Below are 19,805 nucleotides of genomic sequence, written 5' to 3' on the forward strand. Positions count from 1 at the left end.
GAACGTATCATTAAACTACTATAAATACAAATTCCTTTCTTCTTTTTTTTTTTTTATTCCTGAAATCCAACTCCTTCTGATGTTTGCACTTATTAAGTAGATGACCCAGAGATTACTTTTTGTGATCAAGCACAATAGCTGCAAATTCAAAAGGGCGGGCTGGAATGAAAAGGAATATAGAAAAACTGGAGGTTTTTGGATGGTGACTGAGCTTCATTTTCTCACTCTCTCCTCTAGCCCTAGCCTTTCACATACCCTGCTATTCTGCAGCAAAGGGGAGAAACAAATGAGTGAAAGTGTTGAGTTTGTAGGAGATACAACATCCACTTGCAGAGCCGTAATACATTGGCTGGTGTTCAAGGGTATGCTGGTAACTAGTAAACTCAGAAGACTGAAGTATACACACTGTGTATTAATAAAAGGCGTGATGGAGGAGAGAAATCCTGCTACTCCATAAGGCAGGCATGGTGGCTCTGGAAACGAAAGGCGCTCCGTGTCAGACATGGCCTGCACATCCGTGCTGTCTTTTCCACAGTGGCCATGCTGTGTCCCAGCTCCTGCTTCTCTTAAGGTACGTGTGAGACCACCCGGCACCTCTGTGGGAGAAAGAGGCTGCCCGAAGGGGGTTAAAATGTGCGGTACCGCACTCTCGGAGCCGTCATGCTGGGGCAGCGGGCTGCCTCAGCCCCAGGACCCTGACCTTGATGTCTCCTGGGCCCCAGAGCGGGCTCGGCTCGGAGCAGAGCGGTGCGAGGGGCAGCACTGAGCGCTCCCCCCCGGGGCGCCCCGGGACACCCAGCCGGGCCCGTCGGGGCTGCCAAACGCCGCTCTCTGCTCCCGCACCACGCCGGCAGGGTCGGGCCGGGCTGGCGGAGAGGGATGGGGCCAAAACCGCGGCGGGGCATGAGCGGCTCCCGGCGCACCGAGAGGGGCTTCACGCCCACCCCGCCCCCCGCACCACGGGGAGCATCCTCGCCCGCCGGCCTCGCCGCGACGCCGACAGCCGAAGCGGCTGTAAACCCGCTTATGCCCAAGGCGATTTGCCCGTAATCCGTTGGTCTTCCCGGGGCGGGGAGGATGGGGGGGGGGGGGGGGGGCGGGTGTGCACGGCGCCCGGGGAGCACCCGGGGCGGCGCCGCGGGCGGGCAGGGGGCGGCGGGGGCGGCCTCCGTGCCGTGCACCGGAGGACACGGCGGCGGTGATGATGTGAGCGGCGCGGCAGCTTCAGGCCGGCTCCCCCGGGAGCCGGGGCCGAGCCCGGTGGCCGTGGGAGGGAGAGGAACCGGGCGGGGAGGGAGGAGGGGGCCTGGACGGGGCCGGGGGAGAAAAAAGGGAGGAGCGGGGCCGGGGGTGGGGGGGGGGAGGAAGAGCGGCGCTGGGAAGCGCTGCCAGCCGGAGGAGCGGCAGGAGGGAGGCGCAGCCCGGCGTAACCTGCTCCGCTGCCCGTCGGCGCTCTCCCCGCGGAGGTAGGGGACCTGCTGCGGGGGGATGGAGGAGCATGGGTACCCTTCCTATAGCGCCCGCAGCCCCGCCTGGGAGGAACTGGTAGGTACATGCGTGCCTTGCAGTTGCACAGGCATTTCCTACCCTTTTTCCTGCCTGTATTGTTCAGCCGGGGGGTCGGGCTGTCATCCTTATCGGTGCCCACCCTCCGCCCCCTTCCCCTTCTTCCGACTCCGCTGCGCACCAGAGCCCGGCCGCCGGCTGCCGTCCTCTCGCCGCGGGGAGCGGGGGGGTGGGAGCCTTTCGCCCCCGCCGTGTCCGGCCATTTGCTGGCGGGCTCGTCGCTCTGGGGGACGGGGAGTTCATTGCCCTTTCTGAGTTTCACTGCCCGGGTGGAAAGCCTGGGATTAGCACCGAGAGCCTTGCCTCCAACTTTGCCGGGGGGGGGTGTGTGTGTGTGTGTGGATGTTGACACCATTAAACGCCTTCTCTTAGCACAGCAAAAGCAACGTGTCCAGCGTTGGGAGGCAGCTTCCAGAAAGAGACACTTTTTTTTTCCCCTTCTTCTGTAGTCAGGCTGGGAATCGCCCCCCCCGCCCCGGGCCGGGGCTGGGGTACCCCGCTACCACCCTGCTTTGTGGGGTGCGGGGAAAGTGGGTGCCTTTCAGCTGCTACAAAGGGGGATGTGTGTGTGTGCCTAAACTGGCCGGGAGGAAAGCTGCGGTGTGGTGGCTTTGTGGTTTGTTTAAGCAACTCGGAGACCCTCCTTCCAACCGAAGGAAATCATGTCACCAGCAGGCGATAAAATCAAATTTCCCTTTTCAGGGCCGTCTGGTCCCGCTCTTGGGCTTTTCTCCATTGTGCAAACACACACACATCAGGCAGGGAGGGCTAAAAATAGTCTTTGGGTAGCTGCTTGGGAGATTTCAGGCTATCAGAGAGGTCAAGGCTAGGCTGTCTCTGGCCCTGAACTTGGTGAGGCGATGTGAAGTACGGACCCATGCCACTGCCAAGCTTCCCTTTAGATGGCTGTGCCATGTTTTGCTAACTTGTAGTGTTGGTCCAGGGCCCCTGGCTTTACTTGTAAACCCAGTTTGAAACAGCACCTGGGGGAGAGGCACACTTTGCCCAATTGTGCTCGCTCCAAGGAAAGCAGCAGCTCAGCCCTGGAGCTAGCAACGGTGAACTAAGTTCACCTCCCTCCCTGTAAGGATTCATAGCCCTCCCCAATACATTTTTACTAGCCTTATTTTTGTTGTGAAGTTGAACATCCCCCTTCACTGCCCTCTGCAGTCCTCAAGCCCCAAAGCTGCTGCTGGAGATGCAGCTGTGATAGGGAAAACAGCTGTATGCGTGTTCTGGTAACATGGAGCTGACACCGAAAGGATCAGGCAAGGGAAACCCGAGATTTTTGCCTGGAGAGATGAAGACATCGTGGGAGGAAGGCGGTGAAGCTGATCCCCGCGAACGCGTTTTCCTATTAAACAGTGACATTTAAATTGGCTGCCGTCATGCAAAACTCAGCTCAAACTCGGGAGGCAGATGGATTGCAGCCCCTCCGCTTGGAAACGCGGAGTCCTGGCTGAAGCATCCAAACCCGCTTCCTTCTGTATACAGGGCTCAGATAAACAAGGAGCACATCTCCCCCCCCCCCCCGTCTCCCCCTCCCTTAGTAAGGGCCAGGATTTGGGTCATGTTTATCATTTCATTGCTGCATTTGTTAAAAGAGTACATCCACGAATGCAGTTTTAAGGTTAACCACTGCACTGATTTCCTTTATAAGACTGTAATTTCAGCTAAACCACTCAATCCTTTACCTGGTAACCTGCTGATAAAATACATAGTCTTTGTGGAAAAAGCCACATCATTCTTCTTTGTATCTGCTCATAAGCAGGCTTTTTATTATAATGGGGGCAAAGGGAGATTTAGGTGAAGAACTGCATGATGAAGGGAAAAAAACAGTGCCCAGACCTCTCCCTTGCTCTCAAAACACAGAAAAAGAGCAGCAGGATAGGGGAAACTATTTATTGCAGGTTTTGAATCTGTGCAAGTTAATTATCTGTGCAAACTGTCAGAAGTCATTGGGAAGAACTGTTCCTATGGCTGTTCTGAGAATTACTTGATGGACATCAAATGGAGCCACAACTTCTCCTTTGACTGTCAGGGTTAGGTGTGTCTGTGTGAAATTTCAAATTTCTGTAAAATCTTTTCTTTAATGCACAGCTCACTTTTGAATGGAAAACCTTCTCCTGACTCCAGTAAGAGTTGCATTAGGCCCTCCATGATGGAGCTAAATAAAAGTAACGGAAAATGTAAGGCTCATCCTGCATTCTTCCCAGAGAGATTCGGCGGCTTTGTACTCAAAATATACACAATATACACAATATACGTCTTACAAAGTTCTAGACCTGACTTTCATATTTTATATGAGACCTGAGTTTTGACTTGACCTTTCCCTTGAAATGCATAGATGGATCCTAACACATTTGCAAAGCGACTCTGTATTTTGATGACTTCCACTGGTTTACACCTTTTCACTTCGAAGCATACAACACATTTTGGCAACCTGTGGGTTACAGGATTGCCTCGGCTACTCCCCAAACAGCCATGAGTGATGTAGGTACTCTCTTTAACAGTGGTATGCATACATTTTGTTAAATTTTGGCTTTCTCTTTGGTAAGTAAGGAAGCCAAGAAAGAATAACATTGCTAACTCAATCTGCAGAGGGAGTTCAGACAGGCAGATCTGAAATTAATGTGCTCAGTCTGGGGAGCCCAGTTAAAAACTATAGTTATCACTAACCACTAAAATTAGGAAAGATTCAATAAAATCTTTTAAACATGATGAATAATGCATTGCTAACCTGATACACACACCACTATTCATCCAGAACCCCTCAGGACAACTTTTTGAAGTGGAGGAAGAAAAAAGCATTACCCTTCAGTTTATAGATGCCAAAGTGACCTAGAGAAAAAGAGGTAAATAGGCTTGTAAAGAAGAGAATCAGTATTGGAGGGGGGAATCACTTATGTTCCTGGAATCAAATAGTGCATTAATCTGCATTATAAACTATAATCTCCAACACAGCTAGAGTGCACGTGTATTTGGATATTCTTCTACTTTGCATATGTGTTTTAGTGACACATATTTTATTATTGGGACTGGATGTGGTTGAGTTAAAATGCTCTCACAGTGCATGTATGTCCCCAGCACTTCGGGATTCTTCATAAAGGGCAGATCATCAGCTGAAATCAATTGCCGCAGCACAAATGATGTCAGTGGAGCTGTTTTGTATCAGTTGAGCATCTCCTTTTAAATGCCAACCTTTAGGTTTTCACCAGTCTTCCCCTTGCTTCAGTTAGGAAATTTAAGGCAACTACTAAGAAGTGTGAAATTGAGTATGTTAAATGAAAGACGTAGCTCATGCAAATATTTTATGTGTTTTTAATGGCTGCGTATAGCCCCACATTCAAGAGCCTGCTCATACAAGTCTAGGGGATTTTAGCGGCACCTTTGTACCGTGGGATTCATAGCTATATTCACTGAGCTGAAATGTGCTAGTCAGTATTTCTCCTATCAAGTCTGATGTCGATCACTTGGGTAAACTTCAGCTATGAGATGAAAGGGATGGAAGTCAAGTTGGCAGTCCTTGCTGAGGCAAAGTTTCGTGGTTATCTTAGGCAGCTTTACCTGGGTAAAGGCTGAAACGGGACCCTGATTACCTATTAACACCTCTGAAAAGCACAAGTGGAAACAGGGAGATCTTTAAAACCATCTTTGTGCACGAACACTGTAGAAACAACGTTCTACATTAACATGAATGAATAACTTGAGTACTTTCAGCTATGCTTAACACTCACTCGGTTTCTCCATTATGAAGAACTTTGTACACAATAATTGACTGCAGATTTTGGAGCCTCTAATTTTACACATACTGCCACACACTTTGCAGAAACCGTATTCTCACTGAACTGTACTTGTGGGACACTTCCTACCATGTGCACATTTAGGTTGTTACTACTAAAATCTTCACATTAGGTGACCTGAGAGAACATTCCTAATACTTTCAAAATTTTTTCATAGCACTCTGAAGTTTATCAAGATATGATGAAAGAGACTCACTTGGAACCAACAAGCTGGTGCATTCCCTCCTTGTAACCCAATTTTTGTGTTTGGGCAGTCAGGAAAGAGCAAGGTCACAACAGGGTAGCCCACACGAGGATGCATAATGCCCTCTGCAACGGTGCAGAAAGTGCGCAGAAGCTAGGGCTGATAGTTAAGCTCTGAAGGTGAACAGAAGTTGAAGAATTGTATTTATTGCTCATTTCACCTACAGATTTTTTTTTTTTTTTTTACCAGCTATTATGTATTTGAGATGAAACTTAGTGAAGGAAATCTCAGCTGTCTGTGCAGATACCTAAGGAGATCTCTAGCTCCTCTGCTGGCATTGTAATAGGCACTGGATGTCACAGGAGCTGTTACATTTAAAACCCAAATTACTAACTTGTTCCTATTTTTTCATCTAATATATGATGAAACAATGTATTTACATCCATTGCTAAATAGCCCAATGTTTTATAAAACTCAAGATGAGTTTTTAAATTAGCTTGCACTGTAACCAGATGTGAAAGCGGTTTGAAAACAAACCAGATTAGTGTCTTGCTCTGGAAGATACTGGTGCTGTGTGTTTATCATTCCAAAACTTCAGTGGAAGGCTGTTCTTGGAAAAACGTTTTAACCACCTACTGTTTTTAGGATCGAGGCCTAAATATGTAAGGAACAAGCAACCAGATGGTATTTTATTAAAAAAACCAAATAAACAAACACCCAAAGGTGCAAATTTGGGGTCATCAATGAGTCAACTTCATGATCTCCCTGAGTTCAAACATCCTAATCCCAAATTATACACTTGAGTAAGATGCTGTCTTTGTGTGCGCCTTTTCCCCCTTGCTGTCTCATCTCAGAATTCTCTGAAGTCAACTGAATTTGGAAAGGTATTCCCCGTGGGTGAAATGTCTACTTGTAAATAGTTTTGCATGTAACTTTGCACAGGATCCTAGTCCTGTGACACAAGTCCATAGCAGTCACATGCACCAATATTTGGAATGCTTTTTTAGTATGGGAACCAATCTAACAGTAACTAGCGTTGTTCAGCTAGCGCTGTTTAATTCAGTTGAATTAAATGGAGTTAGTCAGTCTTGCTAGAATTCTGTTAGCACTAGGTGTTCCTCAAATCACAGTCACAATTACATGTAATACGTGTTAGTATTAATTAGCAAACTGTCTTCTCCTCTTGCAATGTTAAATTGTGATTTACCTTCAAAAGACTCAAGGAACTGCAGTGAGATGTGTTCTGGGGTAATTTGCTATTCATGAAATTAAGGTGGAGAAGAGGAAAAAAAGGAGGATGGAAAGAACAAGTGTCTACAAACTTTGCTCTTAGCCTCTCTTTCTTCCTAGCCATGCCCTAAATTAATTCACTGTACAGCAGTACATACTTGCACTTGCCCAAGTCTGATCCCATGGTTTTGAAGGAGAACTCTCTCTCAGGTGAAGAGACAAGACAGAGTTAGTTTCACAATTAGCCTGTAAGGAAAAGGGACTATGTGAGAACTTCATCTATTTTGAGATGTGGTATGAATGGTAGGATTTAGGCCCTATTATTATTCTAATAGGGAATGTAGGTAATATGATCAAAATTCCTTTAAAATATAACTCAATAGAAAATTTTACTTGTTTTTAATGTAACTTTTGACAATTTTAAAAATGTAACTGAGGTGATCCTACGTGGAGGGTAGTAGAATCACATTTGAAGTACCTGATGCAGTAATGCAGAACTAAGCCACAAGACCTGCGAGGCTTCATGGAAACATTTGATTTCCCCTACTAGGAGTAAAAGTCCCAATAAAAGAAATGGGATACTCTGGATTATATGAAATTAAGGTTGTGGCAAGGTGCCTGCAGTGTAGGATAGGTTGTACACTATGGGTTTGGTTTTGTTTCTCATTAACTGCTTTGTATTTAGGTACTGCAGCATTGTATTAGCATATTAAGAGATGTCAGTTCCCTTTCTAGAAATATAAATAGACTTGTGGGAATATAGAAGCCACAAGTATTGATTGCTTTCTTATGTTTAATCCGGTCCATGCAGCTAGGAGTTGTGTGTTTTATTTAGTATTGCTGTGATTTAAATGCTTATTTTGAACACTGACTACATACAAGCCACAATAATTTCGAAGTCCCACAATTCAGAACATGTGGTGACATTTTGAGATTGTGTGAGCTGCCAGATCTGAAATTAAAAGGGAAAACTGACCCTTTCTTTCCCCAAAAGTAAAAGCTCCTCTTTTACAAAGACAAAAAGGAATGGAATAATATGAAAAAAATAAAACAATAGGAGAGAACAACTGGGAAGCAATGTATGCATTTGCCAAAATCGTCCAACGCTTTGACGCTGAAGGATACCAGGGGACTGAGTGGCTGGAGGTGCGGAGAAGGAACCCATTGCACTAGATGCCACCCATCCAGTCCCCAGAACGCATCCCGGGCTCCCAAGGGTGTGCAACGCGGTCCTCATCCGTGACTGGGGAGCACGAGGGAAGGCCGCTCGTGTTCAGAGCCGGACGGTCTCACCGGCCTCGCGTGAAACCTTTAAAACTTGGCTTTCCACCTCCCACTGGCGGTCATCTGGTGTGACAAAGCCCACGGTGTGTGTTGAGTGCGGGGTGTGAACGGAGAGTGCCCAGGTACCCGGGGGCCGCTCTCTGCCTCTGCTGCGTCCCGTCTCCCGAACCAGGCGGGACTCCATTCACACGGGCGCGGCGGGGCGCGGGGACGTGCAGGGAAGCCCGGGCCGGTGCGGGGGGCGCCGGGGGCCCTCCCCACCCGCCTTCCCCAGCTTCGCCCCTCGGACTCGCCCCGGCGCTCACCTGCGGCGCAGCCCCCCCGAACCGGCCCGGCCGGCGGAGCGGCACCGGCACCCACTCCCGGCGGCTCGGGAGCAGGGGGCCGGACCCGTCCGCCCCGGCTCCGCCCTCCGGCGAGTGGCGGCGCCCCAGCCCCCTGCGAGCGGGGAGCGGCGCCCGCCGTGGCCGGGCCGGGGCGCGGCCCTTCCCCGTCAGAGGGGGCGGCGGAAGATGGCGGCCGGGCGCTCCGCTCCGCCAGCGCCCGGCTTCGTCCCCGCCGCCACCGCCTCCGTCCCCTCCCCCCTGCGCCGCCTCTTTCCCCACCCTCCCTCGCCACCTCCTCCTCCTCCTCCCCGGGGAGGGGAGCGGCAGCGGCTGCCCTGGCTGAGCCGGGCTCGTGTGCTCTCTCTCGGCAGGAGTCCGGGAAGATGGCCGGGGCCGAGGCGGGGATGAGCGGCGCCGGGATCCCGCAACAGCCCCAGCCCCAACCCCCGGCGGCGGCGGGGCCGGCGGACGAGTCGTCGGACAGCGAAGGGGAGCACGAGGGCCCCCAGAAACTCATCCGAAAAGTGTCCACCTCGGGCCAGATCCGCAGCAAGGTAAGGGGGGCAGAAGGGCAGGAGCCGGCGAGCCCCGCTGCCTCCGGGACAAGTTTCTCCATCCCCATCCAAGAGCGGGGCTAGCCCGGAGACGGGGACGGCCGCTGCATCCCGCCCGCATCCCCGGGAGCGGCGGCGGGGGGGGGGGGGGGAGGTGGGAGGCAGCCGTGCCTCTTCCTTCCTTCCCTCTCCCCTCCTCCCAGTCCAGCTGTTGCGTCCACATCTGTCCCCGGCTGGCAGGAAGAGCCCCCCGGGGCGGCGGGGCTCTTGCGGGGCCGGAGGGGAAGCCGCCTGTCCCGGCGGCCGGCAGCTGCCCTGCCCTGCCTGGCGTCCTGGGTGTGGGGGGAAGCGGCGGGCTGCCTCCCTCCGGCTCCTCTTCCTCGGCGGCGGGCACCGGGGATCCCGCCCTGCCTCCCCACAGCGCGGGTGGGCTGTTTCAGGGAGCCCTTCCTCACCAACTTTCCTTTGCCCCTCTCCCTGTCTTCTTCACCCCCCGGCCCCGGGGGGCCGCCGCTGTGCGCTCCGCCGGAGCGGCGGGCAGCGGCGGGCAGCGGCGGGCAGGGAGCCCGCGGTGGCACATCGGGCTCCCGTTTGGGAGCGGGAGTGCCGCGAAGGAGGGAAACGCGGTTGCCGCTTTGAAAGGCACCTCGCGGGGCGGGAGTAAACTTCTATACATCCTCGCTCGTGGGGCTGGATACGTGAAGCAGCTGTCAAAATTTCAGGTTAATGCAGGTTTTTTTTGGCCGAGTCGGGCTGCCGAAGTCATCCTGGTGGAATTAACTTTTTGATGGATGGTGTATTTATATCACGTTTTTTTCCTGTAAAATGAACTTCAGCAAGCTTGCATTTAAAAGTACAAAAATAATGAGACCTTACTTACTTTCTGTGTAGAAGGATCCCATGGCTTTCTACAAAGCGTGGTCCACATTCAGTGATGGGGCCTGCACAAAACCCCGCAGAGGAGAGCCTATGGGCACAGTGACATCAAGGTCAGGGTTTTTGCTCTAAGCGTCTTGTTTGAGGGGCAAAGTACAGGCCCAGACAGATCACCCTTAGGGTTTGATTTCTGCACAATAGGTCATGTGTTGTTTCCTTTACAGAGCACCCATTAAAGTTAGTAAGGAGCTGTTTGAGGAGTCCTGTTGGACTGTTGCTGTTCTTCCTTTGAGCTTTTGTTTTACACTCTACCTCCAAAAGGCAGCCACCTTTGAACAGAAAGCATTGATTCTTAAACAGTAGCATTATCTCATTAGGTGAGGTGGAAAGCCTTTTTTTTCCTGAAACCTCCTAAATACAATGTGTCATCCCGTTTTATTGCTAAATGTTAATTTTGCATTTGCAGATGTTAGGCCTGGCTGAAGGGTTACTATAGTAAATCATATACAGCTATTGCATCGTGTTGAAAATGTAGTCCTAACAAACTTTGAGCTTTAACACTGCTTCTGTGTGACGGTCTTCAAAATGTTTTAAAAGTGACAGAGTATGATGCTGTGTTAGGTGTAGTGGTGTTCAGTGTATTCCAGGGTTTGCTCTCATAGGGGTTGATACTTGCGTAAGGAAACATGTGGATTATGGACATTATTGAAATAGGTTTGTTGTGAGCATGGGATTCCAGCCAATTCTTACCAACTGTTACCAGTTGGTGGGATATTCCGTATCTGAGGGCTGTGAATGAATGCAAAGCTGTGATTGCCTAAAGTTCTAAGACAACTCTTTAAGTGATGCTTTTGCTTATCTTAGTTTGCATCTCGGTTCTATTTCTGTGAATCGGATTATATATAGGAAAAACTGACTGCTGACATAATTGGAGTCATAAAATGTTGCTTTACTGGTTGCAATTTACAATAATGTGCAACCCCGAATATAAACATCTTTCTTTCCATTTCATTAAAAGTGATATATCTTTGTTAAAGATGAGACCCATGTTAAATAATTCAGTAGCACTTTATTTTATAACTCATGATGCATTATTTAAAAGTAGGTATATTTAGACAGACAATTCCCATTTAGTTTAAGGGTGTTGTATGTTTGCTGTTGTAGTAGTTGGTGATCAGTGGTTACATGAAACCACTAGAGCCAGGAACATCAGGGAGCTGCTCTTTTACCCAGCTAGTCCCTTTCATTCAAATTAGATTTGTTAAGCTTCGCTTACTCGGTGAATGTGTTTGTAAGCTAAGGTTTTAATTAAATGGACTGGGTTTGTCTTACAACTAAGAATAGGCTTTTGAAAGAACCTAAAACATGTATATTACATTTATCATTGATGCTTGAGGGCCATTTAACGCTGTGCTATTTTTCTCTGGAGCTTGCTTGTATACTTACTTGAAACATTTCAGCAACATGGTATTGATTCCTTAGCTCAGAACTATACCCAAAAGTCTCTGCTGGTAATTGTTTTTATTTTACTTAAAGAAGATGTTATTTTTAGATGTTTTGGTACAGTTGATCATTTGTGAAAGCTACCATATGGTGATACTTTGCAGACAGAGTCATTCAGGAGTGGATTTTTTTTTTAATGTGTGTATAATAAGATTTAGCAAATGTATGTATAAGAGCAAGCCCCTTTCGCTAGCACAAAGCTAAAGATTTCTAACACCTGTAGTGCTCAAAGGGAGTTTTTAAGCTTTGCCCTCTTCTTCCTAAATAAAAACAATTAATTATTTCGCTGGGGGTGAAAAACAGAATGGGACAATGAAAAAAAAAGAATACTGTATTGGCAGAGTTAAGTACACTGAAGTTAATTGCTTGTTTGTGATACGCTAATCATATGCTTGTAGTTCTACTTAGAAAGCTGTTGTCCAGTTTTACCATCACTTGCCCCCGTTGAATAGCAACTTCCTCTGCAAATTGCTCACTTGATTTCAGTGGAATTGCTTTTACAGTAAATCACTATGAGAAACGGATGGGTGATAGGGCCAGATGTTTATGTAATGTCTGTTATGTGTGTATTTTTAATATATGCATATGTATTCCTCGCATTTTTAGAGTACTTTGAAGGCATATCTGTGTCAAAATATGGCCACTATTGATTTCCTCAAACAGAAAACCTGAAGATCAACATGTTTTGCTTTCTGCAAACCTGAGGAGAACAAGTTGCAGTGCAAAGGACTAAACTATTCTTTGGGCCAACACCTTGTTTGTAGCTAGGAGCTGTTTGCTCAAGCCCCATACCTGGTTATGGAGTGACACTGTGGCAGTAAGTGTCTTTAGGGGAGTCAGGACCAAGATTAATTAGTACTTCTGCAACATTAAAGCCAGCATCTTTGAACTTCATCCTGGAATCTGTTACATCTGTGAAGTTTGCATGTGCTCCCTGGAGAAAATGCAAAGGAATAAACAGGTGGCAGGTACCCTGTGAAGTTCGAGCAGTTTTGAGCTGAAATCCCTGATGGAGAGCATTGAAACAATTCTTGATTTTGAGATGTCTACCCACAATTTCCCCCCTCACTGGGAGACCTGCATACTTAATACATAAAAAGTGTCTTGGTAAAAAACATTTTTGGAAGATACATTTGCAGTTTATGAGTATTTTTGAAAACTGTAGTCAGACAGTTTTAAAGTAGTACATGCAATGCTGTACAAACAGTGTTCTATTGGGCATTTAAGTTGTGGAAAATTCTCTATGCGTCTGCATTAAATTTGTCTTTTTAACTTTCAAAGATGCTGGTTAAGACAGGCAGTATCGGTGCCTTTCTTAAATGAAACAGATGACTTCAGACCTTTGGGGCTGCAGCCCAAAAACTCTGCCTGAGTTGTACTTTCTTTAAAGTTAATCATTAGTGCAAAGTACGTTCCTTAAAAAGATGATATTGCTTCAGTTCTTAATAGCTGGGACCTGTCGAGATGGGAAGGCTCAAATTAGAGCTGACACTTTTTTTCTTTAAATTCTGCTTATCTTGGGGGTGAACACAGGATTAATAAATGAAATGGTCCCTGGATACTTGGAAGTAGAGTCGTCAGTTATAGTTCCTACTCTTGTCTTGAGTACTCTCTGCTAAAAAGTGGATATAAAGAATAGCACTTTCATTGCTGACCTGGCTTCCTACTTTAATGGGTCCATGTGCAGTTAATGGGAAAGCTCTGCTGGATAGGTGTTTTGCTCCCAAATCTGTGATTGGGCATCTGGCCTGTGTTTATTTTTGGATGAAGCAGACATTCTGGAGCAGAAAGTATAAATCAGGAAATGCAAGAAAATAGGATGTATTGAGTGAGATAAATATACTTGTAATGTGTCTGGGAGAACGTTTTTTCCTGCTCCTTCACCCCCAGTGGCTTTTGTTAATAATGAAATTACTGTAACGTGGGACATGTTCAGGAACGCGGGTGCGTTATAATTAGTGGAGATGGTACAGTGTCGTTGAGTGAAATGGCAAGAGTTGTTAGTTATCTGGAGTCTTAATATATTTTTTTTAGATATCCTAAATCATTAAGGAGTAATAAAAGTAAATTAATTAAATTCCCTACTGTGTTTTTATTGGCCTTAGTGGATAACACCAGCCATTTAGGAACTGAGCCTTCGCAAAGTTTCTAACGTCTTCCATATGGTGACATTTGACAGCGCCAAGTCCCAGTAGTCACTTCCTGTTTGTTTCTGGTATACATTTCTCTCCGATTACCATAGCTTGTTAATTCACCTAAGTGTAAAGTGCTGTGGTTGATACCGGCATTAGACCTCGTGAACATCACACTCTGCAATGTAATCTGCTTTTTCTAGCTTTGATGGTTCCTGATTTACTCAGCTAAGTAGCAGTTGATTCCTTTCTAGTTAAGGAAACATGATTTTTATGTACCAGAAGTTCTCAGGAGAATGTCACAGTAGCAAATTTAACCCCATTGGGGAACGTGTATTTGCATTAGGATTGTCTGAATCTGCACAGCTTCAAAATGCACTGCAATTTGCAATTTTGCAATGACAGTAACACATATAGTGTCACTAAACTTTATCGTTGTGTTTACACAGCGTAGGACAGAACTGAAGTGACCAAGCGCATAGAAATCGTCCTCAAGTTCTTGGCACCTGGCAGTGCCTACAGAAAAGATTGAAGGGTGCTGCAGGATATCTGTCTGCAGTGTTTGTATTTTTCATCATTTTTGCTCTGCAGTTAAATTAGTTGTTCAGTGCTTGCACTGTATATCCATCCTTCGTAAAATGTTTCACCAACTTTTTTTCACAACTGTTGTAAAATGTCTGGCAAATTTGATTCCCTCCTTGTATCATGGGGTCTTTAACCTAATTTTTAAGTGAAATATTCAGAATCAGTTCATCAGTGTGTGCTCCTGATACGTGCAGCCACATGTATTCATGCACAGAGTAATATATTTAAGATTTCATATACATATTACTCAGTTCTACAGTAGGCCCGGATGAAGCAAGCCAGTTTTTAGCGTGAAAGGGTGCATGATATTTAGTGCTTCTCATACCTGCTGTATCTCTACATAAGCTTTCAAAAAATGATCCGTTAATGAAACATTTCAGACAGAGACATGATAGTTTTGGGAAGTTAAAAATGACTGAACGCGCTATGTAGAAGTGAGCAGGCTTAGAATGGAAAGAGTTACACTATTTAAGGCACAGTGGTCATTACCGCTCCAAATCCTGACACATGTTTGTGTAAAACTGAAATGAAATCTGCTAAGGCATTTTAGTGATGCATGTATTGGCAAAGCTTAAATTGCTAGCTAAGTACCAGGAAGGAGGAGCTTGTAATGTTTTTAGTAGATATTTGCAAGCATGTCTTCAAAGAAAATGTTGCTTTTGGTCTTGTTAGTCCTTTAAAGATTCTAGAAATAAATTTTAATGCTATTTTGTACTGAAAAATAATGTGAAGTATTATACTTCGCCTCCCCAGCCAGCTGGTGAGCTGTGAACGTGAAAAAAGACAAGATAATCACACTCTCATCTTTAATATAAGAGATTTTGATTGTTTTGTGTTTTGTTCCACGGAGTTGGGGAATGCCTTTCTGCCAAAGAGATCAGGTGAAACACATTGAGCTTGTTGTTTAGTTTAGAGAGCGTTTCTAGTTTTAAGAAGTGGAGACTAATTCAAGAATAAATAAAACTGGGAGTCCCTTTCCAAGATGTCTTACCATGTGAACTTCTTGCACGCAGTTCTGAAGACACGTAACAGCCATACCAGGGCCCGAGAAAAAACTATTCTATAGATGTGTCTTTATCCATGTAAGGCTATATAAATAATTTGTGGACATTTTGAATTGTTTCCAGCAGTTACATCAGAATCCAAGATGCAAGACTACTGTATGACCAGCTGGACTAGCTGAGTTAGTTTGGATATCTGTAGCAGAATATGTAGAATTACAGTGATTTTGTAATTGAAGTAGTGATCACAAGAATAGTCTGTCTGGCTCTCACAAAGCCTTTATGTGAAGGGAAGTTTTGAATCCTCTTGACTTACTGAAGATGATAAAAGGCAGCTTAGACCAATATTCTTGCTCTGGAAAGCTCCAAAAGGCTAAGGTTTTTTGTTTTGGTTTGGGTTTTTTGTTGTTGTTGTGTTTTGGTTTTTTTTTAATTTAAACAGTGTTACTCTCATTTTCTTTGAACTATGACCAGCCATGCTTCTGGTAAGGGATCACCTTACCAGAATAGAACAACATACATAGTCCGGAGACCTCAAAATCTAAGCGCAGCAAGAAGGTAATGTGAAGTGGTGTGTGTCTGTGTGTGGATTCATTGAAGCTCAGAATACGGAGGTTTGGGTATAAAAGAGTGGTTCTGTAGTCATTCTGATGTTTTGGATGCCTTCCTTTGATAGGGATAACTAAGACACAGTTTGGTGTGTTGTGAAGGTAGTTGAGTAGCTCACTTGTAGAGGAACCACAAGACCAATATTTTGTTCTGGTTGACCATTAGGTTTTTGAGATTCTTTATAATTATTTGTAAGGTAGGTGGATCTGACGTTATAAAGTTATTGACAGCATGGCTAGCTTTGTTCAGTTTTTTTCAGTTTGATACTTTGGTACCTGGACTTTGTCTTTTATGAAGAGAGATAACTCTTTCACCTTTGTATTTGTTGCCGCCTTACATTACTGTTTTAGCCTTTCTCCTCCTGCCTCCAAAAAGTAAGTTGTGTTCTCCAACATCTTTTTTTTAAAACCCTAAGAACAGGCTACTAAATAACAGTGCGATAACCGTAGCTCTGTTATACTAAGTTCAAGCCACAACTCCCAATTTGCTAGCAATGGTAAAAAAAAAAAGCCTGGCTTGGGGGTATCTGTAACTTACATCCTCCACATGATAATAAAAAGAAACCTCATTCTTTCTTAATGTAAACATTACATTTATCACAGCAAACAAACTTAATGTTGACCCAAAATAAATATTATTTCATTGATATGCTAAAAATAAGACCACTGCATTAGATGCTATTTAAAATGAAATAAGAGATTTATTCTAGTAAAGCATTTAAGCACATACTGAAACACTTCAGTTGTCCTGTACACTTTTATATGATTAATTACTTCTTAAAATTAAGCCGGTACTTAAGTGCTTGTTGGATGTGGGCCATAAAAATTTTGTACATGAAGTCAGAACGTAGTTGACTTATAAAACTTTTACCATGTAGGAATTGCCCTGATATATTGCACAATTATGAAGAAAGAGCAAATAATTTTTTTCTCCCAGCTAAGTTTTTCGTTTGATTAATGTTCCCGTTTAGGAGTATTTCACCACTTAGATACTGAAAGCACGATAACAAAAACCTGAGCTATGCTCCTGGGAGAGCTAACGTTATTGTAATGAATTCAGCAAGGTTTTATACTTGATGAGAATTTATTTGTTTATTAGATGGGTGGCGTGAGATTTATGAAGATCTGAACCATTCATTTCCTTGCCTTTAAATGTTTGGGGTTTGCAAATGGTGTGAGATCTTGCTACGTTATTGTCACTTAGCAACCTTAGTAGGGTTTTGAAGCTGAATAGTAGCTTGTGGGTGATGAATCTCCCTATGTATTTGCTGGGTGCGAAGGAAGACGAGCCCTTCTTTGGGCAGCCGCCGGGAGGATGCGTGTCCAGCCCATGCCAGGGTCTTTCTAGACGTGCTTGCTGAGGAGAGCCGGCCGTGCCCTCGGTGTCATTTTGCACTTCTGGCATAGTTTCGTGCTGGGAAGATCTGCCGAGGTTTTTCATGCCTGTGGAGATTTAAGTGGATCTAAAGGGCTGTCATGCTGCTCTGGTCAGTTATGTCCTGTTGTGTGATTGCTTAAATTTAGCAACCGAGTTTGACTGGCTTCAGTTTCACAGCTTATAGTCCTTATTGCCACTGTGATGCTCTGGAGCGAGAGGGAGGTCGGTATCTTCCCAGCTCTTGCTGAGAAGGGTGGCTTGCTGTGGTTCAGCTAAGGATGTCAGAAAAGGTCACCGTGGCTAACCAGCAGTCCTTGCCACCCGTCGGGCAGAGACTTCTTCCCTCCCTATGCGCACACTCTGTTGATGGTGAGGATGGGCACATACTTCTATGTTTGTTGTAATGCTCCCATAGAGACCTTTTGCTTCTTGTACTCTCCCTCCTTTCCTGCCTGCTGCTGTCATGGTTTCTTCAGGAATTTGAACAGAGAAAGGGTGACATCCATTTTCCTTTCAGCCTGTTCCCTCTGCAAGGTTTCTTCCAATAATCCCGATAAAGAGAGGAACTGCCCAAGACCACAAAGTTTGCTGGGCATGGAGTTTTAGAGAGGGTGCAGATTGATGAGGTTGTTCCTCTGGGTAGTTTCTCTCTGCACTGCCTCCTCCTTCAGTGGTACTGATTAATCTTGGGACCAGATGGTTCACCGGGGAGCTATTGACTTGAAAACTAATGCACCCTTTTTGCGGATTTTTTTCAGCTATTATTGTAATTTTTTGCCTGGTATCTCGGGCAGCTTCACACGAGTTACTCTATAGCTAAACATTGATTTGCCTCAGTCTCAGAGGTCTGTTAAAATAGGAAGAAAAAAAAAGAGAGAACAAAGAGTAAAAGGGGGTTTGGTGAGTCAAAGATCCCATCACTGGAAGAATATGTTGGTGTTCATGGTGAAACAGTAATTCTTTCTATTGCATATTACTTGATATATTTATAATACATGGATTCTGCCTGGGAAGAATGCTGAGAAGATGCAGGTCTGCAACAGGGAGCTGGTGTGAGTGAGTTACTTGGGTGTGAGATGAAGAGCCAACATTTCTGATTAAACCAGAGCTTTTAAGGAAATAAAAAATATTCTTATCATTTACATAGCTTCTCATTACAGACAAAATAAACAGGAATAACCTTCAGAGCCATCTATCTGATGTTAAACTTTCTTTCCCCTGAGTGAGTGAACTTGTTTAAACAAACTTTGCATATATCCTGGAAGTCTGCGAGATAATGCTTTCGTAGGGGGAAACCAGAATTTAGGAGAACTTCTTCATGTGGCTCAGTTAACTACATCTTGGGTTTTTTTGGTTATGAATGAATGCTGGGCTAATACATGTTTGTTTGCGCTTCTTGCCTGGTTCTGGAAGCAGGCAAGCTTTAGGAAGCAAAGAAAGGACTTTTACTTGTACTGAGTCCACTGGTTAACATTTTGTAGAGAGAACATTTTGGTCAATGTGCCTCAAAACTATGTGCAGGCAGGATAAAATTTATACCTCAGACACTTCACTGCTTAGGCTGGTGGTCTCCAACCTTCCCCAATCCGCTGGCAAATAAGCTTTCAAAAATTCAAAGGCAATTACACAGGTTAGGGTCTGTGCTTATATCCTGTCTAGCAGATGACAAGCTTTTTCCCTTACCTGCATTAAAAAAATAAATAGTCTGGGCTTCAGGGGGGTTGACAGATTTCTATCTGTGCCCCTGATGCTGCATCGCAAAACTCTGTTCTGCTGCTTCTTCAGCATTTCAAAGGGAAAGAAGATCCTAATAAGTACAGAACTTCTCACGAGCTCCTGTCAAAATCAAGCCATTAAATGTGCTGGCAATGTCAAGCTGTATGCTTAAAAACCCATCAGTGCTTTTGTGTATTATCTCATGTTACCTGGTGTTGCCAGGTAAATGCAACCACAGTGAATAGCTTTTTTTTTGTGTGTGTAAAAAGAATACATAATCTTTATTCCAGTTTCTTTAAGCTTTTGCATTTGTCCATAGTTCTGATTGTATCTACACTTCAGATGATCTTATTTCTTGCATAAAGAGACCAGTAATTCTGTGCATGTGTGTGTGCATGCGAAACAATACTGAAATTTATTTTTTTTGCTTACACTGTTTAGGGTGAAAAAAAATTAGGGAAAAAAATCGGGTTTTCACTTAGTCACTGTGTGCACCACTGAGGAGGAGATAAAAGGAGTTAACATCACATGTTCTACTGCTTCCCCACCCGTCGCCAGCCAGGGATCCACTGCCAACAGTTTTACAAAGGGCTCCTATTTCAAATTACCCTTTGAGCTCATGATAAACCTGTGTCCCTGGGAGGCTGCCTCACAGTGAGGAGTTGGAAATGACTGGGAAATGGTTTTCTATTTGAGTTTAAAAAAAAAAAAAAAAAAGTTACAGCCAGGGCAAGAGGCAAATGAGCTTCTCCTGAATTTTATGCTAAGGATGATTATACCTTTTCTTTGAAATATACACCAAGGTTATTTATAGCTAATCCACAGTTTAAATTACCGTGTGTAGGTGTGAGAGGTTATAGAGATGGACTTTTTCTAGAAAAAATATATTTATGTGGGTTATTACAGAATCGTAATAGTAATTTGGGTTGGAAGAGACTTTGGGAGGTCATCTGTTCCCACACCCATGCACAGAGGAGGGACGTTTTCTAAGCAACATCGGGTTGGCCAGAGCTGTCTCTCTCTGAATGTCTTACAGATCACTAGAATATGGATCCTGAT

The 19,805-nt window shown here is 45.1% G+C and overlaps 1 protein-coding gene across 4 annotated transcripts in view; it reads left to right on the plus strand.

The window, feature by feature from the left end:
- The first annotated feature begins 1,364 nt into the window (after positions 1-1,364).
- Positions 1,365-19,805, plus strand: part of DGKH (diacylglycerol kinase eta) — a 168,053-nt gene continuing 149,612 nt past the window's right edge. For all 4 annotated transcript variants that reach the window (XM_075741767.1, XM_075741769.1, XM_075741768.1 and 1 more), the window contains exons 1-2: positions 1,365-1,545; positions 8,765-8,947. In XM_075741767.1, the coding sequence (XP_075597882.1) occupies positions 1,489-1,545; positions 8,765-8,947 (240 nt within the window). In that variant the 5' untranslated portion in view covers positions 1,365-1,488. The remainder of the gene's footprint in view (positions 1,546-8,764; positions 8,948-19,805) is intronic.

This window comes from Balearica regulorum, chromosome 1 (genome assembly GCF_011004875.1).
Source record: "Balearica regulorum gibbericeps isolate bBalReg1 chromosome 1, bBalReg1.pri, whole genome shotgun sequence".
NCBI lineage: Eukaryota > Metazoa > Chordata > Aves > Gruiformes > Gruidae > Balearica > Balearica regulorum.